Consider the following 20,125-nt stretch of genomic DNA (forward strand, 5'->3'; position numbering starts at 1 on the left):
GAGACGGACATAAGGTCTCGAAAATCCACTGTGTCCTCCAGGCGGAAAGGCAGCATTTCTGTAGCCAAGAGCTTGCAGATGGTGAAATTCAACCTCTTAGCTTTGTCATGGCTAGGAGGAAATGGTCTTTTACTTTTCCACATCTGAGGGACCGAGGGCTGGCTGTTGTGCTTAGACGGGGTTGAGTAGGATGTCCCCGGCAAACTGCCGGTCTGTGAGGAAGATGCAGGCGGACATGTTAGATTGCCTTGAATCAAAGCTGGTGCTCTCAATGTCAGACAGCGCTCAACACCAGCAGGTGTTTCCACTTCCTAATGAACTGATGACCTGCCAATCACACTGGCTGTTGCAGGTAAAGTGGTGGCAGGTCTGCGTCCAAAAACATGTGTGACTGCTGTCCCCCCAGTCACAGAGGATGAAGAGGCCGCGGATGCACAAGATGGGGCAGACGGTGGTTGGCCCAGCCTGCTAGGCCGCATTGTAGCACAGTGAGCTTCCCACTGCAACTTATGCTTCATATCCATGTGCCGGTTCATGCATGAAGTACTCAAACTATGGATTTTTTGGCTTCTACTTATGTTTTGGTTACAAATATTACAGATAACACGAGTTGGGTCATCCTTATCATTCTGAATAAATGCCCAGGCTATGCAAGGCTTAGAGCCCATGCGACCTGAAGAGCCACTACGACTTGTGGTCAGAGGCAGAGTTGTGGTTGAGGATGCAGTTGTTGACGTGCTTCCAGTACTCCATCTGTGTCCAGGAAGGCGCAACCTAACCTCGTCGTCAATAGCATCTGTGACGCCCCGCTGTGCTTGGTATCACATATCCTAGAAGAGTGTATTGATGGAATCCTCCACAAGAGGCCCCTATAAACATTCACACACCTCCACCTTCCACCTCAGACCAGCAGAGGGAGCCCTTTAGGGATATAAATAGGGAAGTTGGAGCTAGGCAGTTCAGTTCCTCTGAAGAGTTCCTGCAGTAGAGAAGCCTAAGAGAGGTCAGTCTGCAGTGGAGCTCAGTCTAGTCTAGAGAACTCAGTTAATAGTTCAGCAGTGGAGCACAAGGCTCCTGCTAACTAGATTCAGTAAGGCATAACCGGAATCCCTGGAGAACTACAAGTCCCAGGATGGCTAAGGTGCTGATACGTAACAGAGCGAGGAGACGCTTAGGCCCCGCATAGTGGGAGCGTGAACTCCAAGAGAAGGCCCTACCACAAGGTCAGCCAGCACAGGACAGAGACAAAGTTAGGCCTAGCTCCAGGCAGGTCAGAAACTTACTACGCAGAGGCAAGAAACAGGAGGCCCTACACCCGCTCATTGAGGAGGATCCTGATATTCACCCTTCACCCTACAGTGCTCCGGGATGTGCCTGAATTTCCTCCAGTAAAAGGTACTGAAGTGACTACCGTGTCCGTTCCCGTTCTTGCTCTGACCCAGCTGGGTCTCGCCTGTCCTGCATTCCCCCTGCATACGCTGCCCTGAGACCTAGCTCCACCTGTGGGGAGCTATACCATCGAGCAGCCTTATCACGGGTCTCAGTGGACTGCTGCAGCGCTGGTGCTTCTCACCAGATACCACAGATGGCGTCACAAACTCTTATAAAATTAACAATTATCCACTCTTTTAAAGAGTGACCCCAGGGTACGGGCCAGGGAGCCGACCACAGCGACATCCCCAAGGCCAGGCAAAGACCCGGGTACCGAGTCACCCCCATCCCCTGGGCTAGTCACATCCTCCTCCACCTCCTCCGTTGACCTCATCGACTGGCTGACTGTGGGTTGACAGTAAGTGGGATCTCCAACCTCGTCATCATCACCCTGTGTGTTATCACACCCGTCGTCCTCAAAGCCAACCTCTTCCTGCCCTGACCGAAAAGTCAAGTTGTCGCTCCAATCAGGTATTTGAGTCTCATCATCGTCTTCATCATTGTCTCCACCAACAGGAGTGACAGTTTGGGAACGAGGGTCTACATTATGCTCAGAACCTTCTTCATCTGGTCCTGGATCCGACTTATAAAGATTCTGGGCATCAGTGCAGGTCATTTCCTTGTCTGGATTAACAGAAGCTCTGGAGCAGACTTACGTTTCCCGGGCTATAGTATGAGTAAACAGCTGTGCAGACTCGACCATCTGTGTTACCCCATACTCAGACGGGCAGCTGGAGACTTGGGAGCTGTGAGGAAGCAAGTGCGATTGGGGTGACACCTCTGAGGACTGGAATATTTGTGATGTTGAAATTGAGGTGGAGGAGAGCCCACTTGAAGGAGCACTTGATATCCGCTGAAGCACCTGCTGTTTTTGTGCCTCATCTGGAATTTGTAGCGATGGGCGTGTCCGTAACAAAGGGATCGTATCACATTGTCCACGAAAAGAAGTCGACATCTTAGCTTGGCTGGAAGATGGTCTTTCTTCTGCAGATGTTACCCCCCCCACTGCGGGGGGGCTCGACCCACCAGCGGACAGGCACCAGTATTGGGAGAGGGGGGCTGGCCGTCAGGGTCCACCGCGGCTCTGGCACAAACCCGGCGACACGGAGGTGGCACGGGCAGGAACGAACTGGCCGTGTCGGATTCTCACTTTTTGGATTTTAGAAGGGCATGACATGCCTATATCTGTGTCTCCCCCTCCTTTTACTCCTCCACCTCTTTTCTTTTCGCATGACTATATGTACTTGTCACTTTTCCATGTGTTAGTTATGTCTTCTGAGCAGTTTGTCAGCTTTTGGACACCTTTGAAGGTGTTTTCTATGTGTTTCTATGTGTTTTTGTTTGCCTGCCATTGGTTTTAACGGTGTTCGAAGGTGTTCGACGAACAGTTCGACGAACAGTTCGGCGAACACACGGGTGTTCGACGAACCGAACCGAACTCGAACACTACGGGGGTGGCTCAACTCTACTAAAGAATCATTATTATGGAAATAATATGACCAATTTTGCACTCCAAAAGTTGAACGGTGCTTCTTCCCTTCAAACGCCTGCCGTGTGCCCAAACAGTAGTATTCCACCACATGTGGGGAATCAGTGTACCCAGGAGAATCCACACAACAAATTTTTTTGGTCCATTTTTTTCTTGTATCCTTTTAAAATGCAAAATTTGGGGTAAATAAATATTTTGATGGGAAAAAGTAACATTTAATTTTTTTCCTTCTAGATTGTTTTTATTCTGTTGAAGCCCTTAAAGGTTTAATAAGTGTCTTAATGTTGTTTTGAACACTTTGAAGGGTTCTGTTTTTAAAGTGATGTCACTTTTAATTATTTGCTGTCACATATTGCCCTCAAAGTAACTTCAAATGTGATGTGGTCCCTAAAATAATGATGCTGATGTTAAATAGACATGTGGCAAATGTGTTTTTTATTATAGATTTTGTTTGACATAAATCTCTAGTTTAAGGGCATAAAAATTGAAAGTTTGAAAATTGCAAAATTTTCTCATTTTTGGTCAAATTTTTGATATTTTCACAAATCAATGTATTGACAAACGTGAAGTACAATATGTTGAAGGGAATCACTGGGATATTTTGAAGTGTTCCAGAGTTATTACCACATGAAGTGACACTGGTCAGAATTGAAAAAATTGGCCCGGTCAGGACGGTGAAAACAGACTGGGGGTGAAGGGGTTAATAATTTTATACAGCATGACTAATTGTTTTAAGGAAATAAAAATTTATAGTATAAAAATTCCTAATTTTTTAAATGTTCCCCAAAGTTTGATATTTTCACAAATAAACTCAAAGCATATCAACCTATATATAACATTAACATAAAGTACAATGTGTCAAGAAAAAAACAATCTCACAATAACTGATAAATTGATAATGTCAGATTTAAAAAATTGGGCTTGGTCGCTGAGGTTAAAATTGGGTCAAGAAAGAAAGAAAGAAGGAACAAAAGAACGAAAGAACGAAAGAACGAAAGAACTAAAAGCTTGCCATGTTAAATTTACTGTAAAATAACTAGTTCTCATACTGATATGTGTACCAAAAAAAAGTTATATATCCTAGAATGTGACAACTGTTAAACCTGGCCCTTAAATAAGATCCGTTGTTTTAATTATCATTTGATAAATAATTAGTAATTATGAAAAAAGCAACTTTGCAATATTTCTTGTTGGAGAAATTTGTTTCTTTCGCCTCTGAGACTGATCTTTCATTCTTAATTCATGGATAAAATCTGAACTATCTGTATGCAATGAATAGAAATTTTCCCACTACTATGACAGGGAATGACGGTTGGTGCTTTTAAAATTTTAGGGAGATGGGACAATGACAGACGTTCTCCGACTAGTTCTCCTAAGACGACATCTTCAGTTCTCCATAGAACTTTATGCGCACTGAAGGCAGAATTTTAAAAATGAACGATGAGTTCAGCAAGAGAGTGAAGCTGTTTTCCCTGATAAGATTTATTACATAGTTTCTTATTTTCACATGTACTATTGATTTATGGAAAAAATAGAGCAACCCTTACTCTCTAAGGTGTTAATCAGTAATGAAGTCCTCCTCAGCCTCAGAGGATGCCACGGTCCTCCAGGGCTTCATCTTCCAGCTCATATATAGACAGATATCATTGTGCTCATGCTCCAGGACCATGTTTCTGCATTGTTTTGCATTTATAGTACGTAATATTTTTTAATGATACTTTCATGATTTTGGTGCTTTGAGTTTTCCTTATATATAAGTTTTATGATGTAATGCTGAATATTGAATTTTTCAAATTTACTTTTGGTGAATTCACCATTAAACTGCATCTTAACGAAGGATACGTACTTATTCTATATGTGCTACTTTTGTTGCAGAAAATGCTATTACAGTCTTCTATACTGCAGTATGTTATATTATATTATATATTTTTGATGTTTGATCCTGATATTACTATATATTCTACATAAATGTCTACATTATGCTGCAAGCAATTTGCTGCATATTATCAAATTTGAAACTAAATTCTTTTAATCCTAATTTTATAGAAAATGGAGAATCGCAATGTTACTACAATCACCCTCCTTGGATTTCCAGGCCTCCATGGCTTCAGAATTGTATTTTTTCTCTTTATTCTAATGATTTATATCACAGCAATCAGCGGGAACCTCTTGGTCATCATTCTGGTATCGAAAAGCAAGAACCTCCACACTCCCATGTACTTCTTCTTGACACAACTGACGACTTTGGACATCATGGTGACCTCCGATGTTGTGCCTTACATGCTCCATGTGGTTCTGAACAATGGTTCTTCTATGGTGCTTTCAGAATGTCTCATACAGTTCTTTTTCTTTAGTTCTTTTGAGTCTTCTCAATGTCTTCTCTTGACTGTGATGTCCTATGACAGATATCTGGCCATATGTTACCCTCTGCACTATTCTTCTAAAATGAGTCCCAAGCTTTGCTCAATATTTGTGGTTGCAGCTTGGCTCTTCGGTTTCATATTTATGTCATTTCAGACAATAAACCTTTCTCGGCTCCAATTCCCAAGGTCAAATATCATTGATCACTTTTTTTGTGAATTTGATCCTATAGTACAGTTGTCTACATCGAACACTTTATATATTGAAACGGTGAAAATCTACCTGTGTGTTCCTGTAATTCTGCTCCCGTTCCTGATGATTGTGGTCTCTTATGGTTACATTGTCCATGCCATCCTCAGAATGCAGTCCATTGTAGGACAGAAAGCCTTTACGACCTGTGGCTCACATTTGGTGGTGGTTTTTATATTTTTTGGAACGTTGATCTGTATTTATTTGGTTTCAATAAATGGGACTGCCATCATTGTACGTAAACTGTGTTCTTTATTTTACACCGTGGCGACTCCTCTTATCAACCCAATCATATACTGTCTCAGAAATAGTGACATTAAGAATGCATTTATGACTTTTCGGAAGTGAAGAATGAACATCAGCAAATCCTAAAGAATATTGAAGATATTAAGTTCTTGAACAGCAAATCAATGTTTACTAGAGGACCCAGAAGAGATGGACACTGACATATGAAGGCCCAGGTGAAAAAAAATAAAATGTGGTACTGCTTCCATCTACATCTTACATATTCTCCATAATAAATGTAAATTGTTCTCAAACAGTATTCTTAATTTCTTCTGCAGAAATAGCTAAAATTCATGGTAAGCTAAAGCTGGAAAAAAATTCAGAAGGACATCCCTGGTGGGCTAGTAAATTGTTGTAGGTTTCAAAGTTATTATCTAAAGTGCTGAAGACATCAGGACACCTAAATGCTCTAGAACACCGGGTCTGAGATGAAGAGTTTTGAACTTTCCCTCAATCCCTCAGCCTGTGTCTGTAGATTGCTCAGGCACATAGACAGTGTGCCATCAGCTTATTAGCTATCAATGACCATAATATGGCTAACAATAGTCTATTTGCCCAATGGAGCCATATGGCGTGCAAAGAGAACATCCAAAATTACATATAAAGCTCAATAGAGACAAATATAACTTACGAGGCTACTACACGGTGATACATTTATCCTGTTACCATATGGATTTTTCACAAGAGTTGGTCAAATTTATTTGAGCAGAATTGAACTATACTCGAATTTTACAAATATCTGTATTCACTAAATGGATACATTTAGAAAACTATAGCAGGACCTCCCTGTTACATACCAAACAATCCAGATAAAACCTGGAGGCAGTGCAACAAAAGAGTGTACAAAAGTTTACTGTTTGTTTATTTTAAAGCCCATTATGGCGACATTTCGGTACCAACATGTGAACTTTTTTAAAGCTTGAAAAAAAGTTCACATATTGGAGAAGAAAGCATGAAAAAAGTTCAAATGTTGGGCTTATAAATAAACAAACATTTTGTACACTCTTTTTGTTGTGCTGCCTCTAATTTTTCTTTTTTTTCTCTAGAATGGATTTTTTTTTTGTATATTGCTCAGTGCTAATTAAGCAAAATAGAGGCCGACTGATCGCCATTTTGCTGAACCAAAGAGGGTCGGGAAATGGTTAAATATAAAAATAATACTTCACTGCTCAACCTTCTGGCCACCTCTGCTGCTTGCTCTCCTCATTTTTTCCATGGTGCCTCTTCTTATTGCCGCCACTCGCTAACATAATGGGCATCTTCACGCAAGGCCAGGAATTCCTCAACGTCCTTGCACATGCACATGGTCGTCCCTGATATAATTGAAGTGAGAATTTGACCTAGAGTGAACAATATTAAGTTGCGTTGCACATCATGACCTTTGGAAATGCACTCTAGGCAACGACAAGGCCAGGGCCAATTCTGCACATTCACTTTATAAAGGTGCATGTGCAACTTCGTAAAATCACCAAGTACACCACAACCATACAACGCACCCTCTAGGCTGGTACTTCTGACCGTGGCTATGAATAGACACATTAGTAGGGACTTGCTGGGCCTAGTCATGTCTGCAAAACACAGTCTGAAGTGAAGAATAAATTAGCTGTGTCTTGAATTTCCCTGTAAGATCTGCACGACTTGTAAAATTCATATCTTGCCACATCCGCTCATCTCTATTACTCACCAGTCGCCACCTTAACCCCAACATTACTGAAGGAAAATGCAATGAAAAAAGGGGCTTTTCATGGCATCCTTAAAATATTATCTTTTCTCATATTTCATGACCTCCTGTTACAGGAATGATCACATTGAGGTTTTATGTAAGATCAGCATGAAATGCCTGTACCAGAATTATACTGGAAATGTAGGGCAGAACTCCTCGCATTTCTTGAACTAGAAGCTTTATTCTATACAGTATCTTCACAGAAACAAGTTTTTCTTATTTTATTAAGTCAGTGTGGCACACTCGGCTTTACTCTTAAAAGGCTTCATCCCGTACAAAGACATTTGAGTATGCTATATATATTAATAGCTATTGCATTGCAACACAGAAGAACTGAAATGTTTTATAAAAGTGATCAAAGGATCACATGTCCATTTTTATGATTGAAAAATTGTGATAAAGTAAAAAAAAAACAATTTTAATAAAATTTATCTTTATTGAATTTTGAGAGAGAAATAAATACTATCACAAGGCACTCAATATGCCAAGCAAAAAAAATAACAGAAAATAAAATACATTTTGTAGTATTAATAAAAACTTTCAAAAATTACAGGAAGGAATGTATAGCCATACACACCTGACAAATCTACAATAATTTGTGCCACAAAATGTACCATAAACTATGAGGGAGATTTGCTCCAGTCTTTGAATGGAGGACATTAATTGAGCGCTAAATGATGCATCAAATTCATAACAGATATATGGATCCTAAATTGAATTTGCTGCTCCTTACTTTCTGTTATTAAGACTTCTATGCAAAATGTTGGTCTTGATGAATCGGGTCCGTTGGATTTTTTTTACTACAATTTTGTAGACTCATCTAACTACAGAAAATCTTTATCAAACCTGAGCTGTGCAAAACGTGTCTGAAAAAATGTGAATATGAAAGAAAAATCTATACCTTCGACATATTCATGAACGTTAATGGGTAAAAATGTCCTGTATGTCGAAAGACTATGATAGCAAAGTCTACAACACTATTCTGTATGGCAAAAAAACAGCATACACAACACACATAAGCATCATAAAAATGATGTCTGTACACGTCCTGTCGTTTAGGCTTCCAATTATTATATTTATAGTACCTAGCTTTGCATTTTATAAGTTTTCCTTAAAAACTGGGGTGTAGGTGCTAAAAACGTACTCCGCAAAGAATCCTTTTTGGTTTACAAAATAGGGGTACAAATGTTTAGCTAAATATGAATATACAGCTGTTGAAAATGTTACAATGAGATTTATGATTCTACATGTTGGCTACTGGCATTACTATGATTGGCCGACCTGATCAAGTCATCGGGTCTTATATAAGAGCCAATGCCACATTGCTATGCACACTGTGTTCATGAAACAGTTCAGGGAGAGTTGTTTTCGGCGGGAGAGTAGGCATATAAGCAGGGTTTAATTGCTATTGCAGCACTTCTATACTGCTGCTGCACCATTAAAACAAAAGTCCTTTTCAGGGCAACATACTATCCTTTCTCTAGTAAAACTGCTGTTACCTGCATTTAGTGTAGGGATAGCTGGTGGAGGAGGGATAGCTTTGGATTAAAGTCATATATGTAGGGTTTATTGCATTAGTACATTTACGCAGTTCTTTTTAATCTGGGTTTAATAAATAATAATAATTAATATTCATTTTTATTTTTATAGCACCAACATATTCCGCAGCACTTTATAATTTTAAGGGGGACTCGTACAGACAATAAAGACGTTACAGAATAATCATAACTCAGGTATCAAAAGGAGTGAGGGTCCTGCTCACAAGCTTTCAGTCTATGAGTAAATAGGCAAGACACAAAAAAATGTAAAAGGTAAAATGTACTTATATTGAACAATTCAGCCGTAATATATTAAATATTGTATGCACATAACACTACATGAACTGGTGGCCAACCAGTATGTGTACAGTAGAGTCACAGAGGCTAATAAGTGCATGAAGGGTATGAAAATGATTTTGAAGAAAATTTTGTATAATAAATAATTTAAAAATAATGTAGTGGTGTCCCTCATATTTTTGATAACCAGCTAAGGTAAAGCGGCAGGATCGCCAACCATCCAGAAATTCCATGACAGTCCGTAAAAATAGGGCACTTTTTTGTTCTGTCCATAAAAAAGTTTCAGGCGTCCATGATTTTTTTTTTGAAGCTCAAAAAACTTCTACAGATTATTTTGACTGTAATTATCATCATTTTACAATTTTCAGTGAATTCAGCTGATGTCTTCATATTAGAGTTATGGCCTCTTGACAAATATCACTCAATCTTATTGATTTACTATGTTTTTTTCCAATGTGTCTATAAAATATTGTCTGTCTGTGATATTTTGATAAGCTATCCAGAATAAAAAAAAAGTTAAATTGGCAACCCTGTAAAGGAGAAGCTGAAGGCTTATAATACCAGGTTGGGAAGGTCAATGGTTATTGTGTCCTTCCCAACCTAAAAATATTAGCCTGCAGCCGCCCCAGAATTGGTGCATCACCACAATAGATGTATGAAATTCTGGCAATTTTCCCAGCTCCTCTCGATTGCCCTGGTGCGGTGGCAATAAGGGTAATATTTGCTCGAGTTGATGACAGCTGTGATTTTTCAAGAAAACACAGCTGCCATCAAGCCCTGGGGTTAGTAATGGAGAGGTGTCTATAAGACATGACCAATACTAACCCAGTAACGAAAGAAAACACACACAGAAAAAAAATGTTATTTGAATAAAGACTCCCCCACACTTTCTTTCATTCACCAATTTATTGAAAAAATGAAAATCCCATGCTGGTCCGTAGTAATCCAACAAATCCAAAATAGTCCAGAAAAGTATACCTGAAAGACATTAGAAGACAGAAATAAAGACAATATACATTCCTTAATTCACCAATTTATTACCCAAAATGTTGTCACTAGTGTTGAGCGAATTTGTTCAACATTTCAAATTCGGATTCGTGTTCGGGATTCCGGCTTGTTCGCGCCAAAAAATCGGCTCCAGCTAAGAACATCCCTGATAGCATCTGCGTGACAGCATGGCAAATCAGGGATGTTCATGGGCAGAGCCAATTTTTTTGCGCTAACAAGCCGGAACCCCGAACACGAATACGAATTTGAAATGCCGAACAAATTCGCTCAACAATAGTTGTCAGGCAGGTCCATATTCCTCGAATCTGTCTCCGGCCTCTATGTATAGTTGTAAAGTTACCGCTACTCACAAGTGCCTGGTACTTACTACAATGGCCATCAGAGAAGTCAGGTCTCGCTGCTCTCGGCGAGAACCGGTGATGATGATTAGCATTGATGACACGCTGGTGAATAGCGGTGATCTTCCGTTGCGAGAATCCCTCATATATTACTGACACTATTGACACCAGCATATGAGGAGTTAAAGTGCTAAGCTTGACGGTCAGCTGAAGATTAGATATTAATATATGCCCTAATTCAGGAAATCACCTGTGATTTGAATGTACAGTTACAGTCATTTGGGGGGAGGAGTTAATTTTAGTAAAACAATTAAATTTAACAAACTTCATAAATGCCATTTTAATTAATTAATTTAAAAAATACAGTTGTTAAAACAGTGTAAATGGACGAGGTCGGGGCATGATGGGTTCTAACATATTGAAAAAAATATTGAAACATTTTAAAAATAAAATTAAAAATGTTATAATGTCCTGAAAATAAAATAGTTTAAAAGCACCGTTATCAGAAATAATATATTCTTTCTATTTACTAATTGTCTTATCATTGACCTTTCAGAAGATCAAATTTAGAATATTGCAAAATTTTCATTGATAACATTTAAATTTTTTTTAAAGCAAAACAAATATTAACCAAAATCTAGCAAAAAAATAAAAAATACAAAGAGCAATTTTTTATAAAAAAAAACACCACTTGGAGTCACATAGAAAAGTAAAAGCCTTCTAAAATTCTCACTACATAAGTAACACATGTAAAGTTTGAAAAATGGGCTGTCTCAATTTCAAGGCTGCGTCCGAAGTTATTTCATAATTTACTTGTTTTTATTTTTTACTGCTTATTATTATTATTACTATTATTATTAATATTATTGTTATTTTCTAGAGCACCTCTGCGATATGTTGGACTTTCATATAACCAGACCATTTCTACTTTCATATTTACAATGCATCAGGACATTTTGATAGATGTTTTTCTTCTATAAATTAAAGTTTCTTTATCTGTACATTAATAGAACAAAGAGAAAGCAAATAATTATCCGAGGGACGGATAACTGATTCTCTTGCTTGTGTGTAATGACTTCTCTGGCCTCATTTGCCTCCCGGGGAATTAACAGTTACAAGAGACAGAAATCAGAAATAAGAAATGTAGAAATTCCCCGAAGTTTAATTAGACAACAAGGAACGAAATAGATGGAAATAATGTCATATTCTATGTGATAGTGTAATAGAGGGACATTACTACAACAGAAGCTTCACTATTACATTGTTACATTGTATTATTATCTTTACGTATAATTAATGTTATGACACAATATAGTCACAAACACTGACAAAGTGACGCCCAATATAGAAGTAACGATCCCATCAGGACGTCTGCGGATGAATTTCCAGACATCTCTAATTATTGTATTTTGTTTCCAATTATCATTAATGAAGAAATGAAGTTATTGCTTTACTGTAAATTTGTAGCCTACAAAGGAAACTCAAGTAACTCTGAAATAGAGAAAGACTGTAATGTCTGTGATTAACTGTTCACTGACTGTACAAGGTATTAAATAACAGTAATAATATTAATGATATTATTAATAATAATAATAATAATAATAAAATATTAGGTGCCCTATAAAAAAACTAATGAATAATAACAGTTCCAATAATATTTATTGCTTTTCATAAGTTTTTAAAGAGTAAATGTCATTAATTTTTTCTTCATAAATCAATAGTACATAAGAAAATAAGCAACTTTCTAATATATCTGATTTGAAATATCTGCTTCTTTCTCAGCCAAGGCTGATCATTCATTATCAACATTCTTGAAGACATACTTTCCTATTAATGGGATAGGTTATAGCAGATGCTACGGATACAATTCTATGTAGATTGGAGGAGGGAGGCGATAGATGCAGAACTCCTTCCACCTCCTCCTCCCACCTACATAGAATCTTATCAGCATTACTGCTCATTGACAAGCTGTGAAGCAGGGTGGTCAAATATTCTTGGGTCAGATACAAAGAGAGCATGTAGTAAACTAAAGGGGAAAGGCAAAGGCGAAGTCAGGTCACTGTCCAAGGTCAAAATACCAGGACAATAATTCATCAGAGCAAAAGGGCTAGGCAAATGGATGGTCAGAATGAGGTTCACGGTCAGGAAGAAATAGATTAATAAACATAGCACATAAATACAAGGTAAACCACTGAGCAGACATCTCAGGCTGACAGCTCAGCTAAGTAGCTGGGTAACCACCAGGAAAACCTGTATGAAGCTCAGCAACTCCCAGACTCATATTGGATGGCTGAGCTGTCCATCAAAACACTGACAGCTCAGTACGCCCGGCACCAGACTGGACGACTGAGCTGTCAATCACCGCGTCCAAGACACACTGAGCATAGGAATCATGTCAAGTAGTAGATCTCATCTCCTATCTCAGTAATGGGAAAGTCTTTACTGAATACAGATTTTAGCTAAGATTAATATTTTTGTTAATTACTGCTCAATTTCAGCAGAGAAAGAAGCAGATTTTTCTGTTAAGACATAATACAAAGTTGCCTATTTTAATGTGTACTATTGATTCATGAAATAAAAAATAAAACGACGGTTACGCTATAAGTTTTCTGCTTGACAAGTTTTGTCTCCAGAGTTTTAAGATCCCATAACAAAAAGTCCAATTCTTAAGTTTAGTTGAAGTATGGAGAATTTCTCAGTGAGCATGATAGTATTTTTACTTTTTGTTTGCAAAACTCATCAAACTTATTTATGAAGCTGTGTATGGAAAAGCCATCCGTTTCGAAAAGAGTGAGGCCAGGTCGGGAAAACTTTATATTATGGATTAGTACAGGTGTTTTTTTAGCTCAATTTAAGATCAAATAGGACAGGTCAAGTCAAGCAATAAGTAAATCAAGAATATTTAGGTTTTTTACTATGGCAAACATATTAAAAGAAATTCTAGGATAATTTGGCTCACTGTCACTCATTGTGCATAAAATGGCCCACAGATCTATTCAAGTGAACAAGATGCTGCTGCAGTTCCTGCACAATAATGGCAAGGAATCCTGCTTGGTGAGAGATAGGAAAATGGAATCTGCTATTGTCTTACAAAAATTAGAAGTAATGATCCATGAACTGACAAGTGATGTGTTAAAAGATTATCAGCCTTAAAGAGACAGAATAGGTGATGAGTAGCAATGCCATTCCTCAGTGTGAGGGTCGTGCCATTAGGAGACAGTAAAGAGACTGATGTCTGTGCTATGAAGGACTGTTAAAACTTAAGGGTAGGCCACAAGTGTTTAAAAAGTGCAGGTTATTCAAAGTATGAGCATTGCTGCCAAGAGAGACAACTGTAAGGATATGTGCACGTGGTTTTCTCGGCTCAAAAAGGCTGTGAAAATGCTTGTTAATAGGTCTGCCATGCATAGCAATGTGTTAAAAAACGCAGCAGGACCATTGTTCAGGCGTTTCCGCACTGCACCCATTGACTTGAATTGAACTGCAGCAAAACCGCAGGTAACCTGTGGATTTGCAATTCAGTGAAAGCCAATGGGCACAAATTGGTGCCGGAAACACGCTGCGGGTGATTCCCGGGTCGGGAGAGGAGGCTATTAGGTTATCATCTGATAACAGTTAGAGCAGCGTGGAAAGGAGGAGCAGTAGTCTGTAGTGATGAGCGAGCACTAAAATGCTCTGGTCGAGAAAATTGGAATACTCGGGTGCTCGACTTGAGCAACGAGCCCAATGTAAGTCTATGGGAAACTCGAGCATTTTTCAGGCGGCTCTCCCCGGCGATCTGCAGAGGGCCTAAAAATTGCCCAAATCGATGGGAACTGTGCACAAATGACTTGGGAACAGCATGGGGTAGAACCCTGGAAGCATTTCTGACTCCCAGGTCACTGATGTCAACATCGTTGTCAGAGGTATTAAGCCACTTTTACGGACTCACAATAAAGCATACAAAAACAAAAACAAAATGGATTTTCCTGGGAAATATACAGTACCGACCAAAAGTTTGGACACACCTTCTCATTTAAAGATTCTCCTGTATTTTCATGAGTATGGAAATTGTACATTCACACTGAAGGCATGAAAACTATGAATTAACACATGTGGAATTATATACTTAACAAAAAAGTGTGAAACAACTGAAAATATGTCTTATATTCTAGGTTCTTCAAAGTACCCACCTTTTGCTTTGAAGACTGCTTTGCACACTCTTGGCATTCTCTTGATGAGCTTCAAGAGGTCGTCACTGGAAATGGTCTTTGTACAATCTTGAAGGAGTTCCCAGAGATGCTTAGCACTTGTTGGCCCTTTCGCCTTCACTCTGCGGTCCAGCTCACCCCAAATCATCTCGATTGGGTTCAGGTCTGGTGACTGTGGAGGCCAGGTCATCTGGCGTAGCACCCCATCACTCTCCTTCTTAGTCAAATAGCCCTTACACAGCCTGGAGGTGTGTTTGGGGTCTTTGTCCGGTTGAAAAATAAATGATGGTCAAACTAAACGCAAACCGGATGGAATAGCATGCCACTGCAAGATGCTGTGGTAGCCATGATGATTCACTATGCCTTCAATTTTGAATAAATCCCCAACAGTGTCACTAGCAAAGCAACCCCACACAATCACATCTCCTCCTCCATGATTCACGGTGGGAACCAGGAAAGTAGAGTCCATCTGTTCACCTGTTCTGCGTCGCACAAAGACATGGTGGTTGGAACCAAAGATCAGAAATTTGGACTCATCAGACCAAAGCACAGAATTCTATTGGTCTAATGTCCATTCCTTGTGTTCTTTAGCCCAAACAAGTCTCTTCTGCTTGTTGCCTGTCCTTAGCAGTGGTTTGCTAGCAGCTATTTTACCATGAAGGCCTGCTGCACAAAGTCTCCTTTTAACAGTTGTTGAAGAGATGTGTCTGCTGCTAGAACTCTGTGATTTATGAGGCTGGTGACTTGGATAAACTTATGCCTTGCCTTTCGATGGTTCCCAGGACAGATCCAGCTCTGCTACATCGAGATGACAGGCTGGACCACAGCAGAAAGCTGCCATCCAGCCTGTCATCCCGCAGACACTGAGAAGCGCAGGCATTCTTGTGCTACTCAGTGTCAGACTGTGACGGCATCCAGATGAGCCGAGGTCATGTCCAATGAACTCAGCTCACCTCATGCACGTCACTGACAGCGTGGGAAAATTATCCTGCACTCAGCGCTTCAGCGTGAGAATTTTCCCACGCTGTCAGTGACGTACATGAGGTGAGCTCATGTCCAATGAACTCAGCTCACCTCATCTACGTCACTGACAGCATGGGAAAATTCTCACGCTGAAGCGCTGCGTGCAGGAGAATTTTCCCACACTGTCAGTGACGTGCATGAGGTGAGTTCATGTCCAATAAACTCAGCTCACCTCATGCACGTCACTGACAGCATGGGAAAATTCTCCTGCACTCAGCGCTTCAGCGTGAGAATTTTCCCACGCTGTCAGTGACGTGCATGAGGTGAGCTCATGTCCAATGAACTCAGCTCACCTCATGTACGTCACTGACAGCGTGGGAGAATTCTGCTGTGGTCCAGCCTGTCATCTCGATGTAGCAGAGCTGAAGCTGCCATGGGAACCATGGAAAGGTAAGGATGATGTTGCTTTATTATTTTACTTTTATTGCAGGAGATCGTTGGCTTCAGCTGGAATGGGCGTGACGGTAAGTATGGTTTAACCCCACGTCATTTTTTTTGGGGGGTCCCATATTTTAATAGCTAGTAAACGCTAGGTATTCAGCTGGGGGCTGATATTAGTAGCCTGGAAAGCTCCGTGGTTATTACCCCCTTCCCAGGCTTCAAACATCTACCCCAGCCGTCTGCTTAACTATCGCTAGAGACTAAAATTACGGGGAACCCTACGCCAATTTTTTTTTTAATAAATCCTTTATTTTAACACTAAATGACAAGTACAGTAATCAACACTATCACTGTACTTCTTATATATGTGACTGACATGTTTCTATCTATCTAATCTATGTGTGATGCTCTATTCTTTCTGTTGTAAATTGTTGGGTACCGATGCTGAATTGCCGGCCGGCTTTTTTAAAGAGACGGTGCATGAAAACACTTTTATTTTTTTTAAATAAATCCTTTACACCAAATGACAAGTACAGTAAGCTGAGCGCTGCCATCCAGCTTGTCATCCTTCAGAGACACTGCAGAGCGCAGGCATTTTGGCAACTTCCGATTCCGGTATTCGATATTCTAAAAGTATCGGAACTCAGTATCGGAATTCCGATACCGCGAATATCGGTCGATACCCGATATTTCAGTATCGGAAAGCTCAACACTAGCCATAATACAAATTCTAACAGTCTATTCAGTAGGACTATCAGCTGTGTATCCACCAGACTTCTGCACAACACAACTGATGGTCCAACCCGATTTATAAGGCAAGAAATCCCACTTGTTAAACCTGACAGGGCACACCAGTGAAGTGAAAACCATTAACAGTGACTACCTCTTGAAGCTCATCCAGAGAATGCCAAGAGTGTGCAAAGCAGTCATCAAAGCAAAAGGTGGCTACTTTGAAGAACTTAGAATAAAAGACATATTTTCAGTTGTTTCACACTTTTTTGTTAAGTATATAATTTCACATGTGTTAATTCATAGTTTTGATGCCTTCAGTGTGTATGTACAGTTTTCATAGTCATGAAAATACAGAAAAATCTTTAAATGAGAAGGTGTGTCCAAACTTTTTGTCTGTACTGTATTAAGGAACATCCTTTCCAGGGTAATGACTTGCATATAAGGCAAAATAAATTACTAAAACCAAAAATACTCCTCCACACCTTGGGCTATGTTCACACGTAGCGTTTTTGATGCATTTTTTCACTTTTGCATTGCTTTCAACCGTGACAAATGCATTCACTGGGAAATGTCATTTTAACATTTTACAACCTCATCTGGCCATGTGGTGTGTGACACATCATCAGACACATGCATACAGTGCTGAAAATACATGGGAACAGCATTAGGAAGACCCCTGGAATCATCTCTGACTACCAGGTCACTGCCTAAAAGTGTGCCATCATAAGTGATCCTTGGCACATGCAAAGATGCCTCCTGCCATGCACCTGCTATTGCAGACTTGCAACAATCACCGTCCACGTCCTTGTCTCAGTGCAGCGTTCAGTTGTCCCTACCCCATTCCTTGGAATGCAAGCGCAAGTAGGCAGCCAGCCACCCACAGGCTATGATTCTATAATGCCAAATTTTTCACAGCTGCTTGCACTTGAAATGTGGCCTTTTAGGCTCGTGGAGGCGGAAGCTTTTCATAACCTCTTGCCGGCGGCGGCCGGGTGTCCATACTCGGTCCCCAGCCGCCACTGCTTCTCTCGGTGTCGTCTCCACCTTCCACAAGCACGGGTCCCACAACATTACCCATGCCCTCCCCAGTGCACTTACTGGGAAGTACCGCCTAACCACAAACACTTGGACAGGTGACTGTGGCCAGGGACCGTACAGAGTCAGTCCACAGATTTTTTTTGCTGAGTTGTATTTCACCACAGCCATGTTCTTTAGCTTGGTGAAAGGACTTGGGAAACCATATCTACCCAGCTGTCATTTCTCCCAGGAAGTCCTCTAATTCTGCTTTCACTTGAAATGTGGCATTTTAGGCTCGTGGAGACAGAAGCTATTCATAACCTCATTCCTGCGGCAGCCGGGTGTCCATACTTGGTCCCCAGCCACCACTAATTCTCCCGACATCGTCTCCACCTTCCGCAAGCAAGGGTACCACAACATTACCTGTGCCCTCCCCAGTGCACTTACTGGGAAGAACCGCCTAACCACAAACACTTGGACAGGTGAATGTGGCCAGGGATGGTACGGAGCCAGTCCACAGCTTTTTTTGCTGAGCTGTATTTCACTACAGCCATATTCTTTAGCTTGGTGAAAGAGCTTGGGAAACCATATCTACCCAGCTGTCATTTCTCCCAGGAAGTCCTCTAAAGCTGCTTTCACTTGAAATGTGGCCTTTTAGGCTCGTGGAGGTGGAAACTTTTCATAACCTCATGCCGGCGGCGGTCAGGTGTCCATACTTGGTCCACAGCGGTCACTAATTCTCCCGGTTTCGTATCCGCCTTCCACAAGCACGGGTCCCACATTATTACCCGTGCCCTCCACAGTGCACTTACTGGGAAGGACCGCCTAACCACAAACACGTGGACAGGTGAATGTTGCCAGGGACGGTACGGAGCCAGTCCACAGCTTTTTTTGCTGAGATTTGTATTTAGCTTGGAGAAAGGACTGGCACAGAGGGAGACTGTATCTACCCTGGGTGTCATTTCTCCCAGGAAGTACTCTATTGCAGCTTGTTGAAGAAACAATGGCAGCCCTTCCAACATCAACTCGCACTTTTCGTTGGAGATTTAACACACACCCATCTTTCTTTGCACATTTAATTTCATGAATACAGAGTTGGACAATGGCCTGATCTGCAAGGCGGTTTAAGAAATAACATGCATAAGCATGTCCGATCCACATTAAAAAAGCAGCCATAGAGTGTCCGAGAAACTTCCCCCACATTTTTCTTAGCCAGGGCTGCTTCTCAGCAGGGTTGGATGGGCCCACCAGAGAACCGGAGACTCCTCCAGTGGGCCCTGGCTTCTCCTTCAGGAGAATTGATAGTGCCGAGGTGAGGCCATGATGATGATAGAGGCCACCATCTGCTTAGTTTTCTGTTACTTGGAATGCAAGCTCAAGTATGCAGCCAGCCACCCACCCACAGGCCGCAACACTAAACTGCCAGATTTCTGGGCAGCTGCTTGCACTTAAAATATGGCCTTTTAGGCTCGTGGAGGCGGAAGCTTTTCACAACCTCATGCCGGTGGTGGCTGGGTGTCCATACTCGGTCCTCAGCCACCACTTTTTCTCCCGGTATCGTCTCCGCCTTCCACAAGCATGAGTCTCACAAAATTACCCGTGCCCTCCCCAGTGCATTTACTGGGAAGGACCGCCTAACCACATACACGTGGACAGGTGAATGTGGCCAGGGACAGTACGGAGCCAGTCCACAGCTTTTTTTGCTGAGAGTTGAATTTAGGTCGGTGAAAGGACTGGTATAGAGGGAAACCGTATCTACTCCGGCTGTCATTTCTCCATCACCATGTTCCGCCCATTGTCACACACGACCATGCCTGGCTGTATGTTCAGCGGTGAGAGCCACAGATCAGGCTGCAGTGTTATAGCCTTCAACAACTCTACAGCGCTGGGAAGTTTGTCAATTAAGCATTAAGCATGTTATCTTTAGCACAGCATGTTGCCGCTTGGCCAAGGCAGTGCTGCAGTGCTGTCAGCTTGACTGATGTGGTCATTTCGGAGATGGAGCAGGAGGTGCAGGAGCTGAACAATGTGATTACATTGAGGTGAAATTGGTGGCGCTGTAT

General features: G+C 40.9%; 1 protein-coding gene across 1 annotated transcript in view; it reads left to right on the plus strand.

Annotated features, from left to right (window-relative positions):
* Positions 1-4,969: 4,969 nt before the first annotated feature.
* LOC141167575 (olfactory receptor 6C3-like) overlaps positions 4,970-20,125 on the plus strand; it is a 52,924-nt gene continuing 37,768 nt past the window's right edge. Inside the window, exon 1 of the mRNA XM_073654963.1 lies at positions 4,970-5,653. Coding sequence (XP_073511064.1) covers positions 4,970-5,653 — 684 coding nt within the window. The remainder of the gene's footprint in view (positions 5,654-20,125) is intronic.

This window comes from Phyllobates terribilis, unplaced genomic scaffold, assembly GCF_046119375.1.
Source record: "Phyllobates terribilis strain yellow unplaced genomic scaffold, ASM4611937v1 Scaffold_11__3_contigs__length_659146591, whole genome shotgun sequence".
Lineage (NCBI taxonomy): Eukaryota > Metazoa > Chordata > Amphibia > Anura > Dendrobatidae > Phyllobates > Phyllobates terribilis.